The sequence below is a fragment of the Panthera onca genome, chromosome C1 (assembly GCF_046562875.1).
Source record: "Panthera onca isolate mPanOnc1 chromosome C1, mPanOnc1 haplotype 2, whole genome shotgun sequence".
Lineage (NCBI taxonomy): Eukaryota > Metazoa > Chordata > Mammalia > Carnivora > Felidae > Panthera > Panthera onca.
The window spans coordinates 181,272,375-181,293,473 of record NC_138346.1 but is presented as its reverse complement, the minus strand read 5'-3'; the positions used below and the strand labels follow the sequence as shown (position 1 = coordinate 181,293,473).

Below are 21,099 nucleotides of genomic sequence, written 5' to 3'. Positions count from 1 at the left end.
ATAAGTACTATCATAAAGATACCAACAAAGTGATGAGCAAATAGCACAGTCATCAGAATTAGTTTCCTAAATTACAAATCTAATTATGTCAACTTCCTGCTTAAAAGAAGTGACAAATACTCCACTGCCCAGTTTAAGATCCAAATTCTATAGCAGAGTGTCTTCAACATGTGGCCCTAATGGCCATTTTCAGACTCTTATCTCCTCCCTTCCGTCTACCAACCCCTCCTTCTTGCTTTATTAAATTACTTCTCATTTTCCACATGTCCCGTATATCACACCTACAAGTTGTATCACATTTCCACATTTTTAAATGTACTTCCTTAGTCCAAATGATTACTTCCTACTCATTATTCCAAACTCAGTTTATATTATACAGAAAGTATTTCATAAGTACTTAGTAGATGCCAGGTACTAATCTAAGCACTTTACAGATATCAATGGGTTTAATCCTATCAAATAACTACTAACTGAGGAAACTGAGGCACAGAGAGATTAAGAGATTATTCTCAAGGTTATGTAGCTGCTAAGTGGCAGAATTAGGATTTGAATTCAGGCACTATGGCACCATAAACTCTTCATGACTAATTTATAGTTGCCTCTCATGAGACAGTGAGCTATTCTCAGGCAAGGACTTTCTTCTAGTTACCGAGGGCCTAATTCAAACCACATCTCTCTTCAGATTCCTTTAATTTATTCTTTTCTCTTAATCTTCCAAACAACTTCTTTCCATTCCACTTGTGTGTCTCCCTGTTTTGAACCTAATTATTCTCTAATTGCTTCATGTACTGAGGTTTCCTTTTTAGAGATAAGTGGCAAGCTCTCTGAGGGTAGAAACTGTGTCTCCCAGTGCATCTTGGTACATGGCAGGTACTGAAAGAATTTTTGTTGTACTAAAATGCAGAGCAAGTATTTTACCAGCTAACCTATGTTCAGTGATTAAAGAGAAAGTATATGAATAGGGAATGGGTAGTTCCTCCAGCTTGGAATGAGGGAGCAAGGGGGTAGGTATGTGTTAGTTACTTTTTTGACAGAAGGCTGTCATTTTGAGGAGCAAATATGAAAGGGCTCTTAGGCATATAAAGACTGTTCTCCATGGTTGACTGGTTCTGACTTTCAAAGAGAAGTTATGTAGTTCAGTCTTCTAGTAAATAGTAATTAGATAGCTATAGCTATATATTTAAATTGATATTTGGATTAAAAAGTTGTATAGAAACTTTCACCCCTTTCCCAGATAAGAGATGTTCACAAACACTTTAGGTTACTTGCAAAGCTGAATTTTTCTATTGCTTTGCATGAATAAACTAGTTTAGGACTACAAAGTACATGTTCTTTGTCTCAGTTACATCTGGAATATTCGCAGTGAATAGATTCCATAGGCTCTATTCTTTGCATTTTACATAGTTATTCTAGTTCATATTTTCCTAAGGATAAACCTTTTTACAACTGTTAAGGTAGTATAATCAAATATATACAAATGTTTATAAGAGCTTTATGAAAAAGAATTTAAGGAATTATTTTTTCTAGGATAAATCTATTTAAAAAGGCAAATGTGTAAATTGGTGCAGCTACTATGGAAAACAGTATGGAGGTTCCCCCCAAAAATTAAAGTAGAACTACCATATGATCCAGCAATTCCACTTATGGGTATTCATCTGAAGAAGACAAAAATACTAACTCAAAAACACGTATGTACCCTCATGTTCACTGCAGCATTATTTACAATAGCCAAGATATAGAAACAACCCAAATATCCACCAATGGATGAATAGATAAAGAAAGTGGAGTATAAATATGCAACGGAACACTACTTAGCCATAAAAAAGAACGAAATCTTGCCATTTGTGACAACATGGATGGACCTTGAGGGCAATATGCTAAGTGAAATAAGTTAGACAGAAAAAGACAAATACTGTGTGATCTCACTTATATGTGGAATCCAAACAAGCAAACCAAAAAACCAAGCTCATACATAACAAAGAAAAGACTGGTGGTTGCCAGAGGTGGGGTTGGCCGAAATGGATAAAGGTGGTCAAAAGACACAAATTTCCAGTTATAAGATAGATAAGCCATGGAGATGTACCATACAGAACAGCAACTATAGTTAATAATACTGTACTGCATTTTTGAAACTTACAAAAATCCATGGGGCGCCTGGGTGGCTTAGTCGGTTAAGCGTCCGACTTCAGCTCAGGTCACGATCTCACGGTTGGTGAGTTCGAGCCCCATGTCAGGCTCTGGGCTGATGGCTCAGAGCCTGGAGCCTGCTTCCGATTCTGTGTCTCCCTCTCTCTCTGCCCCTCCCCCATTCATGCTCTGTCTCTCTCTGTCTCAAAAATAAATAAACGTTAAAAAAAAATTAAAAAAAAAAAGAAACTTACAAAAATCCTAAAAGTTATCATTACTCACAAAAAATTCTATTACCATGTATGGTAAAGGATGTTAAGAAGACTTATTGTGCTGATCATTTGACAACATATACATATATTGAATCGTTATGTTCTACAACTAAAAGTAATATAATGTTGTATGTCAATTATACCTTAACTAAAAAAAAGGAAAATGTTACTTAAAAACAAAAGGCTGTAATTTGAAAGCATCTGAAAATCTTTCTCCCAACTCCTATACACCTACTGGATTTCCTATTATAAGAGAAATATTTAATTTCAATTAAGAGAAAACAACATTAAAAGGAGAAAAAATAACAACAAAAGGCCTGATTCTGTAAGTGATTTTGGGCAAACAACTTATATAACTCTCATTTTCCTCAACTGTAGTATTAAATTAAGATTAAATGATATCTAAAGTTCCTTTCAGCTCAGCCTAGAATAAAAATAACAGCAATAGATAATATTTATTTATATACCTTTTAGTAAATACTAGGTACTAGTACCTATTTTACACATATTATCTTATTTAATCTTCCAAACATGCCCATCAGGGTAAGTATAATTATCATCCCATTTTATACAAGAAGAGACTGAAAACCAGAAACATGCATTTTAACAGACTCCTCCGGTAATAGTGATGTTAGCAGCCACTGTACCATACTTTTTGAGAACTGCTACTCTAATAGATGCAGTCTATACTGGTAAAGTTAGTACAATCCCAACTGCTATGTATAAAATAAGATTCCCCCGACCCCCAATTTGTATCTGTCTTGGGAAAGTCATTTAATGCTGTGTGCCAGTTTCCTTTTCTGTACAATGGGTATAATAATACCTATCTTAAAGAATTTATAGGAGGAACACAAATGGCCTGGTCCCTAAGAGTAGGGACTCAATAAATGTTGTTATTATCACAGGCAACAAATAACATTAGTAATACAATAAAAAAGAACAATAAAAGAACTGTAAATTTTTGCTGAAGCCCATTTTATAGTTACTTCTATGGGCTGTTAATTTTCTTTGCTTTTGATCTTATTTTTTAAGCAAACATACTACAACATGGATTATTTTTGGTATATAGTTCTATAAGTTTCAACACACGTATAGATTCATGTAACCATCACCAAAATATGATACAGAAAACTTCCGTTGTCCCCCCCAAAAATCCCTGGTGCTATTCCTTTGTAGTCATATTCTCTCCTGAGTCCTAACTCCTCTAACAACCACTGATTGGTTCCCCATGCCTATAGTTTTATCTTTTCAAAACTATCATATAATGGAACTATATAGTATGTAACCTTTAAAGACTGACTTCTTCTACTAAGCAAATGCCTTTTTAATATATCCAAGTTGTTGTAAATATCAATAGTTTGTTCCTTTGTATTGCAGAGTAGTATTCCATTGTATGGATAGAACATGGTATAATTTATCCATTTATCCACTGAAGGTGAACTGAAAGATAATGAAGGACATTTGAATTGTTTCCAGCTTTGGAAATTATGAACAGAGCTTTTATGAACATTCATGTACAGGTTTTGGTGTGAACATTAGTTTTCACATTTTTAGAGTTAATATCTAGGCTGTGCGTTAAGCGTATGGTCAAACTTTCTGAGGAAAGGTCAAGCTTTTTCTGAGTGGCTGAAACATTGTGTATTCCCATGAGCAAATGAGTAAGAGTTCAAGTTGTTCTCCACCAGGCATATTAGTGTTCTCTCTTCTAATTCAAGGGTAATAAACATTCCTAGTCCAAGACTCCAAAGGTGTGCAAAGCTGTGATGAATATTTTAGTATATAAACAGTGAATTACTTCAATAAAACAATGCCGTGCAGCCAAGAATTCCAAAAGCAAATCCTCTATTAAAATAGTTTTCTATAGTCTGCCAAAATTTTCTCTAGGATATTTTCCTATATATGTCCAGACATTAAAACACACAAACATAAACACACATACATACACCTCTAACAGTAACAAAACTTTAGAAGTGTGGAGTGTAGGGAATCTTTTTTTTTTTTTTTTTTTTTTTTTTTTTTTGCTTTGACTAACTTTGGTATGCTTTATGGTAAAAATGGTCTGCAAAGATAAGTATTAATAGGAAATGGGGTGTATATATACTTATTGTTGAACTGAAATATCTAATCTGAAATTAGAATCTTTCTGCTAATTAATCAGGTAGTCCCCACTTAATTATAAAATGGGTCTTTCAGTCTTCACCAATCTAGCTATCTATTAGAAAAGTATCTTTGTTTTTTCTAGAAGACACTTCTTCACAAGTCTACCTACTACAATGTTGCCTTTTTTTTTTTTTTTTTAAGCTTAATAGAATTCTCCCTGGTGAGGTCTTTCTTTCTAACTCTGATAGGCAGATTTAACACCCTACATATGTCTCTATCATGGGAATTATATCATTATACTGGAATCCTTTGTTTGCATGTCACTTAACATCTAAGGACTGTATCATCTTGTACATTAGTGCTTAGCACAATGTGGGCATATAGCAAGTCCTTAATAAAAATGTGTTGGTTTAGGGGTCAAAGAAATGAATTAATGGTGGTTTACCTGGTAAACATCTATATATCATCCTTTAAGACTTAAATGTTTCCTCCTCTAAGAAGTCTTCTTTGGGTCATCTCTGTTCCTTGTATTTATTGCCATTGCTATGTTTTCATACTATAGTGCAACTACCTGTTTGCTGGCATGATAGCTAATTAGATATACTGCCTAGTGGGAGAGAAATATTCACAAAGAATATTTGTTTCTAAAGATAAGGATTTAGGTAGTGTCATATTTAAGACACGAAAAGTTTCTTCTGCCTCTTTTTAAAGGATTTGCCTTAAGAGAGTTTCAGTTAACATTTTCTTTGGATGCCTGTCAGGTTTATTACATTGGGAAGGTCTCAACAGCCACTTGAGAACACTTTAGAAGAAGTAGGTTTTAATTTTTATTTGGAGCTACTTTTAAAACAATGGTACACAAAATAAAATATAATAACTAAACATATTACCCCCCCCCCAAGCTAGGTAATATAGCATAATTAAGATAATAAACATATTTTGTTAGACTGTACTTTTACTAAAACCAAAAAGTGGACAGGTTGGGCAAGTTGTTTAACAATGATTGCTTCTACAGTAATACATGTTGACAGCCCAAATCAAAAAAGAATGCATTACTGAGATATCATCAATTGTGTTCTGTCATTACAAGGCAGCTCCACCCAGTCTAAGCTTGTCAAAAAGTGTTACTGTAATCCATGAAGAAGCCTCTACACCTCAGGCAAAGGAAGGAAAAAATGTGAAGGGCTGGCTCAACAGGTGTGTTGAATTGTAATGCCAATATTGAGTCATAAATCCCTTTACATTAGTTTCATATATAACAAATATTAACTTCACTCTGAAGTGTCAAGCATGGCTGGACGGATCCATCAGCAGGCACTTTAAGAGCAACAAATGTAAATAAACAGGGCGTGGATATAACTTTTTAACAGTGAGCATTATTCCATGCATAAGAGTAGACAGTATGACAAATTTTCTTATTCTACTCAAGTGAATATGGTATTTGGGAATCTAGGAATGTCTGACCTACCTTTCAGGTCAGCCCACTCTGATTCTACCTAATCTTGATAAGAACATTGCTTTCAGTTCATCCTTCAAATCTTTAATGTAAATGTAACTCAGCTTTACAGGGGATCATGATATACAAAAAGGACAGAAGTATGTATTCTGGTTTTGACACAGTTGTGTGACTTTGGGCAAACTTTTATAAGTATTATATGTGTCTGCTTTCTCTTCAATAAAATGGGGGTAATAACTATTTCACAAGGTTATGATGAAAACTAGAAGTGATTATTTTCAGGAAGAGTCTAACAGTGCTCAGCACTAGCAGATATTCAACACATTTACTTTCTTTTTTAAGGTACTTCAACTGACACCCTTGCTTCCCTAAGGTATGAAAGTTTGGAATTTAATACAGACTAATAAACTGCTCAGGATTAAAGCCCATGAAAGCAGGGCTGGAATCTTTTCCATTCTATGTCAGTTCCCAGTAGTTTCCAGCAAGTACTGACCTCAACAATCAAGAACTTCTCATGTTGCCAGTCCACAGCAATCTCTCACTTCTCAGCACTCAAAACCACTGAACGTGGATTTTGTTAGTGGGTTATTTTTTTATTATGCTAAAATACACATAATATAAAATTTACTATTTTAAGTGGACGATTTAGTGGCATTAACTACATTCACAGTGTTGTGCAAACCATTACACTATTTCCATAACATTTTCATCACATCAAACAGAAACTCTATACCCATTAAGCAGTAACTCCCCAACCTGCCTCATACCTCCAGTCTGGAGTAAGCTCTACTCTACTTGCTGTTCTTATAAATTTGTCTGTTCAAGATATACAAGTAGAATGATACAATATTTGGCCTTTTGCATCTGGCATCTTTCATTTCAGGGTCTTCAAGACTCATCCATGTTGCAGCGTGTATCAGTACCTCAACATGTATTATAGTTGAATAACATTCTTGGTATGGATATAACACAGTTTTTAATCCATTCATATGCCGATGGACATTTGGACTGTTTCCACTTTTTGGTTATTGTAAATAATGCTGCAATCAAAATTTATGAACAAGTATCTGAGTTCTCGTTTTTAATTCTTTTGGGTATTCATACCTGAAAGTGGATTATCAAGTAATGCAGTAATTCTATATTTAACTTTTTGAGGAACTTCCAAACTGTTTTCCACAGCACATGCACCACTTTACATTCCAATCAGCAATGTACAAGGCTTTTACTTTCTCCAAATTCTTGTGTTAATTTCTATTCTTTTTGATTTTAGCCATTCTACTGGATATGAAGTGGCATCTCCTTGTGGTTTTGATTTGTATTTCCTTAATGACTGATGATGTTGAGCACCTTTTCTTGTGCTTGTTAGCCATTTGAGAATCTTCTTCAGAGAAATGTCTATTCAATCTTTGCCCAATTTTGAATTGTGCTGCTTGGCTTCTGTTGTTCAGTTGTGGGTGTTCATTATATATTCTGGATATTAAACCCTTTTTATATATGATTTGCAAGTATTTTCTTCCATTCTGTGGGTTATCTTTTCACTCTCAATAGTGTCCTTTGAAGCATAAAAGTTTTTAATTTTTTCCTAAAAGTGTTTATTTAAATTCCAGCCAGTTAACAAACAGTGCAATATTAGTTTCAGGTGTAGAATTTAGTGATTCATCACTTACAACACTTGGTGCTCATCCCAAGTGCCCACCTTAAGACCCATCATCTATTTAACCCATCTCCCCTCCAGTAACCCATCAGTTTGTTCTCTATAAGAGTCTCTTAAGAGTCTGTTTCATGGTCTGCCTCTCTCCCTCCCTTTCTCTCTCTCTCTTTTTTTTTTTCCCCTATGTTCACTTGTTTTGTAAAACGTATGGTTAAATTATATGGTATTTGTCTTTCTCTGACTTACTTACCTTAGCATAATACTCTCTAGCTCCACCCATGTTACCGCAACTATTAAGATTTCATTCATTTTTATGACTGAGTAATATTCCATTGTATCTATATACCACATCTTTAGCCATTCATCAGTCAATGGACATTTGGGATCTTTCCATAATTTGGCTATTACTGAAAATAACAGAAGAGAAATAACAACCAACACCACAGACACAATTAAAAGACAATATTATGAAAAATTATATGGCAAGAAATTGGATAACCTAGAAAAAAATGGATAAATTCCTAGAAACATAAACTACCAAAACTGAAATCGGAAGAAATAGAAAGTTTGATAGACTGATAACCAGCAAAGAAGTTAAATCTGTAATAAAAAATCTCCCAACAAACAAAAGTCCAGGGCCAGATGGCTTCACAGGGGAATTCTACCAAACATTTAAAGAAGAGTTAATACCTACACTTCTCAAACTATTCCAAAATATGGAAATGGAAGGAAAACTTCCAAATTCATTTTATGAGGTCAGCATTACTGTGATACCAAAAGTCTTTGGAGACAAAGACTCCACTACAAAAGACAACTACAGGCCAATAGTCTCAATGAACATGGATGCAAAAATTCTCAATAAAATACTAGCAAACTGAATCCACAGTACATTAAAATAATCCCACCATGATCAAGTGGGATTTATTCCTGGGCTTCAAGAGTGGTGGTTCACTATTCACAAATTAATCAACAAGATATACCACACTAACAAAAGAAAGGATAAGAATCATATGATCCTCTCAAAAGATGCAAAAAAAACCCCCCACATTTGACAAAGTACAACATCCATTCATGATAAAAACCTTCAACAAAGTACGGTTAGAGGGAACATACCTCAACATAATAAAGGGCATATAGGAAAAACCCATAGCTAATATCATCCTCAATTGAGAGCTTTACCTCTATGATCAGGAACAAGACAGGGATGTCCACTCTCACCACTTCTGTTTAGCATAGTGCTGGAAGTCCCAGCCACAGCAATCAGACAACAAAAAGTATCCAAATTGGCAAGGAATAAGTGAAACTTACACTATTTGCTGACGACATGATACTCTACACAGAAAACCTGAAGGACTCCACCAAAAAGCTGCTAGGACTGACACACATGTTCAGTAAAGTCACAGAATACAAAATCAGTGTACAGAAACGTTTGTTGCATTTCTATACAGCAGTAAGTTTTTAATTTTTATGAAGCCCAACTTACCTGTTTTTTCCTTATGTTATCTGTGCTTTTGGTGTCATATTTAAGACAAAATCATGAAGATTTTTATCTGTATTATGTTCTAAGAGTTTTATAGTTTTAGGTCTTCGATCCATTTTGAGTTAATGTTTGTATATGGTGCTAGATTTGGGTTCAACTTCACTCTTTCCTATCTGGGTATCTAGTTTTCCCAAACCATTTATTGAAGAGACAGTTCCTTCCTCATGAATAGTCTTGGGGCCTTTGTTGAAAACCAACCGACCATACCTATGAGTACATTTCTGGGCTCTCTTTTCTATTCCATCGGTCTTTATGTCTATCTTTTATGCTAGTACCACACTGTTTTGAAACTATAGGTTTTTGATAAGTTTTGAAATTGTGAAATGTGATTCCTCCAACTTTGTTCTTCTTTTTCAAGATTGTTTTGGCTATTCGGGGTTCCACATGAATTTTAAGATGGGTTTTTCTATTTCTGCAAAAAAATGTCTCTGGGATTTTGACTAAGACTGCATTGCATTATGGATAGCTTTAGATAATGTTGTCATCTAAACATTATTAAGTCTTCCAATCCTGTGAACAGGGGAGGTATTTCCATTTATTCGGGTCTTCCTAATTTCTTTCAGCAGTATTTTGTAGTTTTCAGTATACAAGGCTTGGGTCTCCTTGGTTAATTTATTTCTAAGTATTTTATTATTCTTGATGCAGTTGTAAATGAAATTTGTTTTCTAAATTTCCTTTCCAAATTCTTCACGGCTAGTGTATATAAATACAACTGATTTTTAAATTTGGTATCCTGTAACTTTGCCAAATATACTCTAACAGTCTATTTGTGTAGAATCTTTAGGGTTTTCAAAATATAAGATCATATTATTTTTGAATAGAGATAATTTTACTTCTTCCTTTCCAATGTGGATTGGATGCCTTTTATTTTGCTTGCCCAATTGTGTTTTTTTTTTTTTTTTTGTGACTTATTTCACTTGGCATAATGTTTTTCTTTTTTTTTAATATGAAATTTATTGTCAAATTGGTTTCCATACAATACCCAGTGCTCATCCCAACAGGTGCCCTCCTCAATACCCATCACCACCCACCTCTCCCTCCCACCCCCCATCAACCCTCAGATTGTTCTCAGTTTTTAAGAGTCTCTTATGGTTTGGCTCCCTCCCTCTCCGACCTCTTTTTTTTTTCCTTCCCCTCCCCCATGGTATTCTGTTAAGTTTCTCAAGATCCACATAAGAGTGAAAACATATGGTATCTGTCTTTCTCTGTATGGCTTATTTCACTTAGCATCACACTCTCCAGTTCCATCCACGTTGCTACAAAAGGCCATATTTCATTCTTTCTCATTGCCACGTAGTATTCCATTATGTATATAAACCACAATTTCTTTTTTTTTTATTTTTATTTATTTTTTTTTAAAAATTTTTTTTTTCAACGTTTTTTATTTATTTTTGGGACAGAGAGAGAGACAGAGCATGAACGGGGGAGGGGCAGAGAGAGAGGGAGACACAGAATCGGAAACAGGCTCCAGGCTCCGAGCCATCAGCCCAGAGCCTGACGCGGGGCTCGAACTCACAGACCGCGAGATCGTGACCTGGCTGAAGTCGGACGCTTAACCGACTGCGCCACCCAGGCGCCCCAAAACCACAATTTCTTTATCCATTCATCAGTTGATGGACATTTAGGCTCTTTCCATCATTTGGCTACTGTTGAGAATGCTGCTATAAACATGGGGTACAAGTGCCCCTATGCATCAGCACTCCTGTATCCCTTGGGTAAATTCCTAGCAGTGCTATTGCTGGGTCATAGGATAGGTCTATTTTTAATTTTTTGAGGAACCTCCACACTGTTTTCCAGAGCAGCTGCACCAGTTTGCATTCCCACCAACAGTGCAAGAGGGTTCCTGTTTCTCCACATCCTCACCAGCATCTATAGTCTCCTGATTTGTTCATTTTAGCCACTCTGACTGGTGTGAGGTGGTATCTGAGTGTGGGTTTGATCTGTATTTCCCTGATGAGGAGTGATGTGAGCATCTTTTCATGTGCTTGTTGGCCATCTGGATGTCTTCTTTAGAGAAGTGTCTATTCAAGTTTTCTGCCCATTTCTTCACTGGATTCTTTGTTTTTTGGGTGTGTAGTTTGGTGAGTTCTTTATAGGTTTTGAATACTAGCCCTTTGTCCGATATGTCATTTGCAAATATCTTTTCCCATTCCCTTGGTTGCCTTTTAGTTTTGTTGATTGTTTCCTTTGCAGTGCAGAAGCTTTTTATCTTCATGCAGTCCCAATAGTTCATTTTTGCTTTTAATTCCCTTGCTTTTGGGGATGTGTCAAGTAAGAAATTGCTGCGGCTGACGTCAGAGAGGTTTTTTCCTTTCTCCTCTAGGGTTTTGATGGTTTCCTGTCTCACATTCAGGTCCTTTATCCATTTTGAGGTGGGTTTTTTTTGAATGGTGTAAGAAAGTGGTCTAGTTTCATTCTTCTGCATGTTGCTGTCCAGTTCTCCCAGCACCATTTGTTAAAGAGACTGTCTTTTCCATTGGATGTTCTTTCCTGTTTTGTCAAAGATGAGTTGGCTATCCTTTTGTGGGTCTAATTCTGGAGTCTCTATTCTATTCCATTGGTCTATGTGTTTGTCTTGTGCCAATACCATGCTGTCTTGATGATTACAGCTTTGTAGTATAGCTTGAAGTCTGGGATTGTGATGCCTCCTGCTTTGGTCTTCTTCAAAATTACTTTGGCTATTTGGAGTCTTTTGTGGTTCCGTACAAGTTTTAGGATTGCTTGTTCTAGCTTCGAGAAGAATGCTGGTGCGATTTTGATTGGGATTGCATTGAATGTGTAGATAGCTTTGGGCAGTATTGACATTTCAACAATATTTATTCTTCCAATCCATGAGCACGGAATATTTTTCCATTTCTTTATACCTTCTTCAATTTCCTTCATAAGCTTTCTATAGTTTTCAGCATACAGATCTTTTACATCTTTGGTTAGGTTTATTCCTAGGTATTTTGATTCTTGGTGCAGTGGTGAATGGGATCAGTTTCTTTATTTGTCTTTCTGTTGCTTCATTATTAGTGTATAAGAATGCAACCAATTTCTGTACATTGATTTTGTATCCTGCGACTTTGCTGAATTCATGTATCAGTTCTAGCAGACTTTTGGTGGAGTTTATTGGGTTTTCCATGTGTAATATCATGTCATCTGCAAAAAGTGAAAGCTTGACTTCATCTTTGCCAATTTTGATGCCTCTGATTTCCTTTTGTTGTCTGATTGTTGATGCTAGAGCCTCCAACACTATGTTAAACAACAGTGGTGAGAGTGGACATCCCTGTCGTGTTCCTGGTCTCAGGGGGAAAGCTCTCAGTTTTTCCCCATTGAGGATGATGTTAGCTGTGAGCTTTTCATAAATGGCTTTTATGATGTTTAAGTATGTTCCTTCTATCCCGACTTTCTCGAGGGTTTTTATTAAGAAAGGATGCTGAATTTTGTCAAATGCTTTTTCTGCATCGATTGACAGGATCATACGGTTCTTTTCTTTTCTTTTCTTTTCTTTTCTTTTCTTTTCTTTTCTTAATGTGATGTATCGCATTGATTGATTTGTGAATGTTGAACCAGCCCTGCAGCCCAGGAATGAATCCCACTTGATCATGGTGAATAATTCTTTTTATATGCTGTTGAATTCGATTGGCTAGTATCTTGAGATACTAGTATATTGAGAATTTTTGCATCCATATTTCTCAGGGAAATTGGCCTGTAGTTCTCTTTTTTTGCTGGGTGTCTGGTTTAGGAATCAAAGTAATGCTGGCTTCATTACTTTGAAAGTTTTCCTTCCCTTTCAATTTTTTGGAAAAGCTTGAGAAGGTTAGGTATTATCTCTGCTCTAAATTTCTGGTAGAATTCCCCAGGGAAGCCATCTGGTCCTGGACTCTTATTTTTTGGGAGATTTTTGATAACTGATTCAATTTCTTTGCTGGTTATGGGTCTGTTCGAGTTTTCTATTTCTTCCTGTTTGAGTTTGGAAGTGTGTGGGTGCTTAGGAATTTGTCCATTTCTTCCAGGTTGTCCAGTTTGGTGGCATATAATTTTTCATAGTATTCCCTGATAACTGCTTGTATTTCTGAGGGATTGGTTGTAATAATTCCATTTTCATTCATGATTTTATCTATTTGGGTCATCTCCCTTTTCTTTTTGAGAATTGGCATAATGTTTTCAAGATTTATCTGATATTGTAGCCTCTACCAGAATTCATTTTTAAGGCTGAATAGTATTCCATTGTATGCATATGCCACTTTTTTGTTGTTGTTATTTTTTACCCTTGTCCCTTTATGGACACTCGTGTTGTTTCTACCTTTTGGCTATTACGAATAATGTTGCTATAAACCATGCACAGATTTTTAAAAAGAGTTTTCATTTAAATTCCACTTAGTTAACTTATAGTGTAATATTAGTTTCAGGTGTACAATATGGTGATTCAACACTTTCATATAATACCTGGTGCTCATCACAACACATGTACTCCTTAATATCCATCACCCATCACCTATTTAACCCATATCCCTGCCCACCTCCCCTCGGGCAACCATCAGTTTGTTCTCTATAGTTTAGAGTCTGTTTCTTGGTCTGCCTCTCTTTTTTTACCCCTTTGCTCCTTTGTTTCATTTCTTAAATTCCACATGAGTGAAATCCTATGGTATTTGTTTTTCTCTGAGTTATTTTGCTTAGCATAATACTCTCTAGCTCCATCCACATTTTGCAAATGACAAGATTTCATTTTTTTTGATGGCTGAGGAATATTTTGTTGTACGTGTGTGTGTGTGTGTGTGTGTGTGTGTGTGTGCGTATATACACATCACATCTTTACCCATTCATCAATCGATGGACATGTGGGCTGTTTCCATAGTTTGGCGGTTGTAGGTACTGCTGTTATAAACATCGGGGGGCACATATCCTTTTGAATTTTTGTATCCTTTGGGTAAATATCTCATAGTACAATTACTGCATTGTAGGGTCGTTCAGCCACGGTCAATTTTGGGGAATTAAGAAGATAATATAACTGATTTAAGCAAGGAAAAATGAATATAAGTTTAACAATAACATGTGAATGACATAATAGTTCAGAAGCCAAAGTAAACTGCCCCAGTTAAATGAATTTGTCTCAATAAAACAACCAATGCAATCCTTGTTGTATATGAGCAGCCTATAAAACAGATATGATGAATGAAATGTGATTTATTTTACATTTCAAAATGTGAAATACATGTTAACAAAATTGATTACATTGCTTATTCATACCAAACTGCCTGGAATCCTTGGTGGATAGCTAAGTATTCTGGTAGTCTAGGAATTACACTGAGAAATACCTATGGTTGGCATGTGGCAGGAACCTGAAGAGTAGCTATTATTATTATCTTCATTCTCACCTGTTATACCTGCCTCATAGCTTACAATGGAGAATGCAAGAGCCCTTCTCTGTCCTCCATGTCAAGTTGCCTACACAGCATGTCTAGCTCACTCTGGCTAGGTGCTCCCAGGGCTCTATCTTCCTGATTACTTCCTGAGTTGTAAGCCCAGTGGCCCTATCTTGCTCACAGCTGTGGTACTGGTGCTTTACATAGTATCTAGTACATAGGAAAAGATCAATAAATATTTATGAAATGAATATACAAATCAAGATGAAAGAAATTATTATCTTCTGTGATCTGGGATTAACTATGGAGAAAAAACATTGGATAAAGAATCCTTTTTAAAATATTTATGCACCCAACATAGAAGTACCTAAATATAGAAAACAAATATTAACAGACCTAAAAGGGAGAAAGAGGCAGCAATACAATAATAGTAGGGGACTTTAATACCCCAATTTCATCAATGGATATATCATCCAGACAGAAAGTCAATAAGGAAATACTGGAATAAAATGATAGGTTAGATAAGATGGACTTAAGAAACATATACAGAACATTTTATCCCAAAGGGATCAGAATACACATTCGTCTCAAGCACACATGGAATGCTGTCCAGGATAAATCATATGTTAGGGCACACAAAAAATCTTAATAAAAACTGAAATCATATCAAGCATGTTTTCCAACTGAAATGGTATGAAACTAGAAATCAATTACAAGAAGAAAACTGGAATATTCACAAATATGTGGAGCTTAAACAACATGCTGAACAACCAGTGGGTCAATGAAGAAATCAAAGAAAAAATAAAAAAATACCTTGAGACAAATGAAGATGGAAATACAACCTATCAAAACTTATGGGACACTGCAAATGCAGTTATAAGAGATAAGCTCATGGTGATAAATGCCTATATCAAGAAACAAGAAAAATCTCAAATAAACAATCTAACTTTACTCTCAAGGAACTAGAAAAAGAAGGACAAAGTCCAAAGTTAGCAGAGGGGAAAAAATGGTAAGGATCAGAGGAGAAAGAAATGGAGACTAAAAGACAATAGAAAAGATCAGTGTAACTATATTTATCATGGTGAGCACTGAATAATGTATAGAATTATTGAATTAATATGTTGTATACCTGAAACCATTTTATATCAATTAAATTTCAATAATAAATAAAATATACCATTTTATGTCAATTAAATTTCAATAATAAATAAGAGTTCAGTGAAACTAAGAGCTGAGTTTTTGAAAAGATAAACAAAATTGACAAGCCTTTAGACAGACTCACCAAGAAAAACAGAGGGCTCAAATAAATAAAATCAGAAATGAAAGAGGAGATGTTACAATTGATAGCACAATATTACAAAAAGGATCATAAGAGACTACTACGAACAATTACATTCCAGTATACAAATAAATTAGATCATTTAGAAGAAATGGATAAATTCCTTGCAGGGTGCCTGGGTGGTTCCATCAGGTAAGTGTCGTCCAACTCTTGGTTTCAGCTCAGGTCATGATCTCACAGTTTGCAGGATCGAGCCCTGCACTGGGCTCTGTGCTGATAGCACAGAGCCTGCTTGGGATTCTCTCTCCCTTTCTTTCTGTCCCTCCCCCTCCTCTCTTTCTCTCTCTCTCTCTCAAAATAAATAAACTAAAAAAAATATTCCTTTCAACATACAACCTACCAACACTGAATCAGGAAGAGATAGAAAAATCTGGAAAGAAGTAATCCCTGCACCTATGACACTGAGGATTCCAAATACATTGTTGAATGGATGAACAAAGAAATGAATGAAATAATAAACAGACCAGGAACTAAGTATCATAAACTCTTTATAATCAGAGGTTTCTGGATTACTACTGGCTAAAGAAAATAGGGCATATGAAAATAATTGAATCTATTTACATGTTAGAAAGTATCTATTGTTTGGAACCAGGCTGTAAGTAAAAACAGATTTTAGATGTGGCTACTATCATGTAGTGATATTTACTCTCCTCCTCATCCCTTCATTGTCAATAAGCCTACATTGCAGCAAAGTACCTCTCTGTCCCCAGGACTGAGCCCGGAGCTATATACTTGATAGATGCTCAGTAAACACTTAAAAAACCAAACTAAATCATTACTGAAAGTGTCTGTGAATAAAACTATAGGCCGTTCTACCAAAACAAGAGGCTTATATAATGTATGCTTCTTGATTATATACAATGGAATATTCCTCAGCCATCAAAAAGAACAAAATCTTGCCATTTGTGACAACGTGGGTGGAGCTAGAGTATCTTCTGGTACCTAAGTCAGAGATGCTCTGATAAAATAAGATACTTAGATAAAATAAGTCAGTCAGAGAAAGACAATATCATATGATTTCACTCATATATGGAATTTAAGAAAGAAAACATATGAATATAGGAGAAGGGAAGAAAAAATAAAATATAAACAGAGAGGGAGGCAAACCATAAAAGACTCTTAAATATAGAGAACAGACTGAGGGTTGCTGGAAGGGAGGTCAGTGGGGGGATGGGCTAAATGGGTAATGGGCATTAGGAGGTCACTTGTTGTGGTGAGTACTGGGTGTTGTATGTAAGTGATGAATCACTAAATTCTACTCTTGAAACCAATACTACACTATATATTAATAACTAACTTAAATTTAAATAAAATCTTGGAAGAAAAAGAAAAGAAAATAGAACAATTAGTGATACAAAGGTTAGTGCATTCTGGGCCATTAAAGAATAATTCAGAGAATGAATATGTTTGGGCTTGGTTTTATTTAATAAAAGCTTTGTATAGTATAGGCATCTCTGGTTGCACGAATACAATGGAATCAGGGAGGTAATGGATACAACTGAACCAAAGTTAAGTTTACATAAATTCAGGCCTAGGAAGCTGTGCCCCAACCCTGTCTATGAATTTGATTATAATTGCAAGCTTAAGATAAAGCCTTACTTGAAATTTTTTGAAGAGTAAAAGCAAATTCGCCATTATAAGGGACAGTGTTTCTTGTCACGTACACAGCAGATACCAAATCATTTATGATCTATGCATAGTCCAAAACAAGTCGTTGAACCTAGAAAAGCTTGTCTTAGGAACTCTACTTATGAACTGAATAATAACTTCCATGAAGACACTAAAAACAAAGAGAAATCCTTACCTCTTACAGTTAAATTTCAATAAAAATTTCAATTATATGGAGCCTTGGATTTTTCCTGTAACCCTGATATTAAAATTTGTGCTCAGTATTAAAGGAATTAAAGTCAATTTCTTTACCAATGAATTATGAGGAACACAAATTAAGACGAAAGAATGAACTGGGAATATGCATGCAAATATAGTGCATTCATATTATTATACAGCATAATCTGTAAATCTAGTACTAATGAGACTCAAGATTTAAATGGCTGAAGAATGTGTTTAGTGAGTTATTGTCAATCAATGCCTCTATTCCAGGATAAATGTAATCATGAACGGCAACACACCTATTATTACAAATTCCTAAGTAAGTACAGTACTTCATTATTTCAAAATGTCATTGTCAATTTATAGAGTAACAGATAAACATCTTTCCACCATATACCTGATTACCTTTTCTTTAGAGTAAATGAAACATTGGCTATTAAGGAAATTACAAACATCATTTTTCCAGCAATGAAAGAAACCTAATGTGTATTAAAACTCTAAACTAGTTACAGCACTCCAAAGTTTCGTATTTGTTAATTAGTGCTAACTTGTTAATCAGATTTTATACCACTATAATGAAGAATTCTTTTTTTCAACTAACATTCTTTCTTTTATTTTTAATGTTTAGTTTTGAGAGAGAGAGAGAGAGAGAGAGAGCGAGCAGGGGAGGGACACAGAGAGAGGGAGAGAGAGTCAGAAGCAGGCTCCAGGCTCCAAGTTGTCAGCACAGAGCCGATGTGGGGCTTGAATTCATGAACTGTGAGATCATGACCTGAGCTGAAGTTGAATACTTAATCAACTGAGCCACCCAGGTGCCCCATCAACTAACATTATTTCATGTGAATTCTGCCAAGTATTCATTTAGTCAATCATTTAGCAAACATTTGTTGAGTGCTTACTTCATCCTAGGTATACTGTTAGGGGATACAGTTATAAATGTGAATATGACCCAACTCTTGTTCTTAAACTCAGTCTAATAGAAGAGACAAGCAAATAAAGTAAAAAATATGTCTACATGTTTTCCATTTGTAATAGCTAATGGGTATTGTATTGAAAGTACTCCCTATAGCTGGAAACTTTTCATCATTACTCAGAAATCAAACTTTCTCTATTTGTCTATGAAAAAAATTTTTTCAATTAAAAATATTAGGAGGGATAATTTAATAAGTACCTGTGAAATAAGCATCTCAAACGAACAAATGCTAGCATGTGTTTCATAATTTTTAGGCTGCTTTCCAAACCCAGAAATTTTTTGACTGATATAGCAGTAATGATTACTTGAGATTATTATAGGTCCTACTAGCCATGTGATCTTGGGCAAATGAACTTAACCCTTTCGATCTTCAGCATTCTCATCTGAAAAGTGAAGATAATAGTACCAATCTGTATTAGATTATCTCTCATTTGGTCCTCAGTATCCACACTTCACCTAGCTTTTTGCCCAGGGTGGTTCTCTTGATTTTCAGCTTCTGGTTGGGTTAGGTCAGTAGGAGGTACTAGTAGGAGATCAGAGCTTGGAAGGAAAGTAAAGCTATTTCCGGGTTTCCTCTCTACCAGGACACCAATGGCTATATCCCTCTACTAGATACAGTCCTCTCCATATACCACCTTCTCTAACGCATTTAGGCCTAGGGGTAGTTAACGGCTCCTCTTTGCCCTAGAGTTTGTACTAACTATTGCTGATTTCCATAAACCCTGACCTTACCTTTAAAACAGTTCTTTTATTAAATTGTTCTCAAATAACCATGTTTGAAAGTGCCATGTGTTTTCTGCCAGAACTCTGTGGCAGAGTTTCTGTGACTCATATACAACCTCATGGGGTTGTTTTGAGATCACTTCTTAGCTCAGTGCTTAGCACATTATAAATATTCAGTAAATGTTGACTACTACTGTCATTATCAATATTGCTGTTATTATTATTTTATTTGAGGTTCCATGCTCATGCCATCTATACCAACTGAATATACTAAAGAGACTGAGAAATTCAGAATTCTGGAGATCTTTTACTAAGCCTCCCAGTGTTTCAAAAATATGTTCAAATGTAAAATCTGTTCACTCCTAATCAATCTCAATATTTAAAAAGAGTAAGAGGATCTTGAAAGTGAGTGAAAAAACCACATAGTACACAGGATTTCCTGGACTCTCGTTTCTTTTGTAAATATGCTTCGGAATTCATTTCTTGCAAATTGACCTCCTGTCACCACTCCAAATCTAGCAAAGTATAAATGTCCATAAATTTAAACAAATTGTTGGGTCTTAGGGTCATGAAAAGAAAGGACTGAAAGGTAAACTCAATGGTATAAAAGTCCTTGGTTCATCTGGAAATGCATCTTCATTATCCTTATTTATCAATCATGACATAGGCAAGCATCTCCATTTGACAAATTATCCCATCAAAATCCTATTAAAAGTCTACTTAACCTTTCATCTTACCTCATCCTTTATATCTTCCTGTTGTTGGGCTGTGAAGATCTCCATTGCAGCCATGAGTCTCATCATTAGCTCATCCACTGTTGTGTTACCTAGCAACACACGGAGATTGCCAAATTTCACATTATTAAAGTTATAATAAAATGGAAAGCCATTCTAGAATTAATCAGTAAGGAGTAACTAAAGTCTAATAAAAATTGCAGACTACTATGCTAATATCTAGTTAAAACACTTTCACATTTTCATTGAAAAGTTTCATATGTTCAATGTGAAAGAGTAAAGCAGTATACAGGCAGTTGAAATTTCAAATACAGTAGATTTGAGGGAACCATCTCTCAATGAGAAAGATTTTTCAGCACTATGAAGAAGAATGGTTAAGTCATGAGGATCAGAAGTTCTTTCAAGGTAGAAAAATGCATGTACTTAAAGATACTATCAACAACTACCATTTGTTTATATGCCAATAATTAGGCTAAATAATATCTATCTATCTATATATATATATATATATATCAGTTGGGCAAAAATATAAGTATATATATAGTATTTAGATTATATATTTATTTACAATAGAGTATATGTTACATATTTATTATAATATATTTTATATTATATATTTATATATAAATAATATATTTACATTTTATATATTATTATAATATATATTTATATATTATATATAGTATAGTACATATTATATATTTATTATTATATACAAATATATTACAGATATATTATTTATATATTATATAGTATATATTTATTTATATCTATAGAATTTAGATTTAGATTATATATATAATCTCATTTAACCTGTACAACAATGCTTTGAAAGTATCATTATGATTTTGACTTTGAGAGCTCAAGTAACCTGTGCAATCAAGATCAAGCTGATTAAGTGGTGGGGCCAGGGTTTGAAATCAAATGAGCCTGACTCAAAAAGCCTGTTCTCTTTGCCATCTCAGTACACTATTTATTTAGAATTATCTCTTATCACTAAAAACTC

General features: G+C 34.8%; 1 protein-coding gene across 4 annotated transcripts in view; it reads right to left on the bottom strand.

The window, feature by feature from the left end:
- The window catches only part of FAF1 (Fas associated factor 1), a 529,381-nt gene that overhangs the window by 87,128 nt on the left and 421,154 nt on the right, over window positions 1-21,099 (bottom strand). For all 4 annotated transcript variants that reach the window (XM_060621411.2, XM_060621414.2, XM_060621415.2 and 1 more), the window contains one exon: window positions 20,097-20,185. In XM_060621411.2, the coding sequence (XP_060477394.1) occupies window positions 20,097-20,185 (89 nt within the window). The remainder of the gene's footprint in view (window positions 1-20,096; window positions 20,186-21,099) is intronic.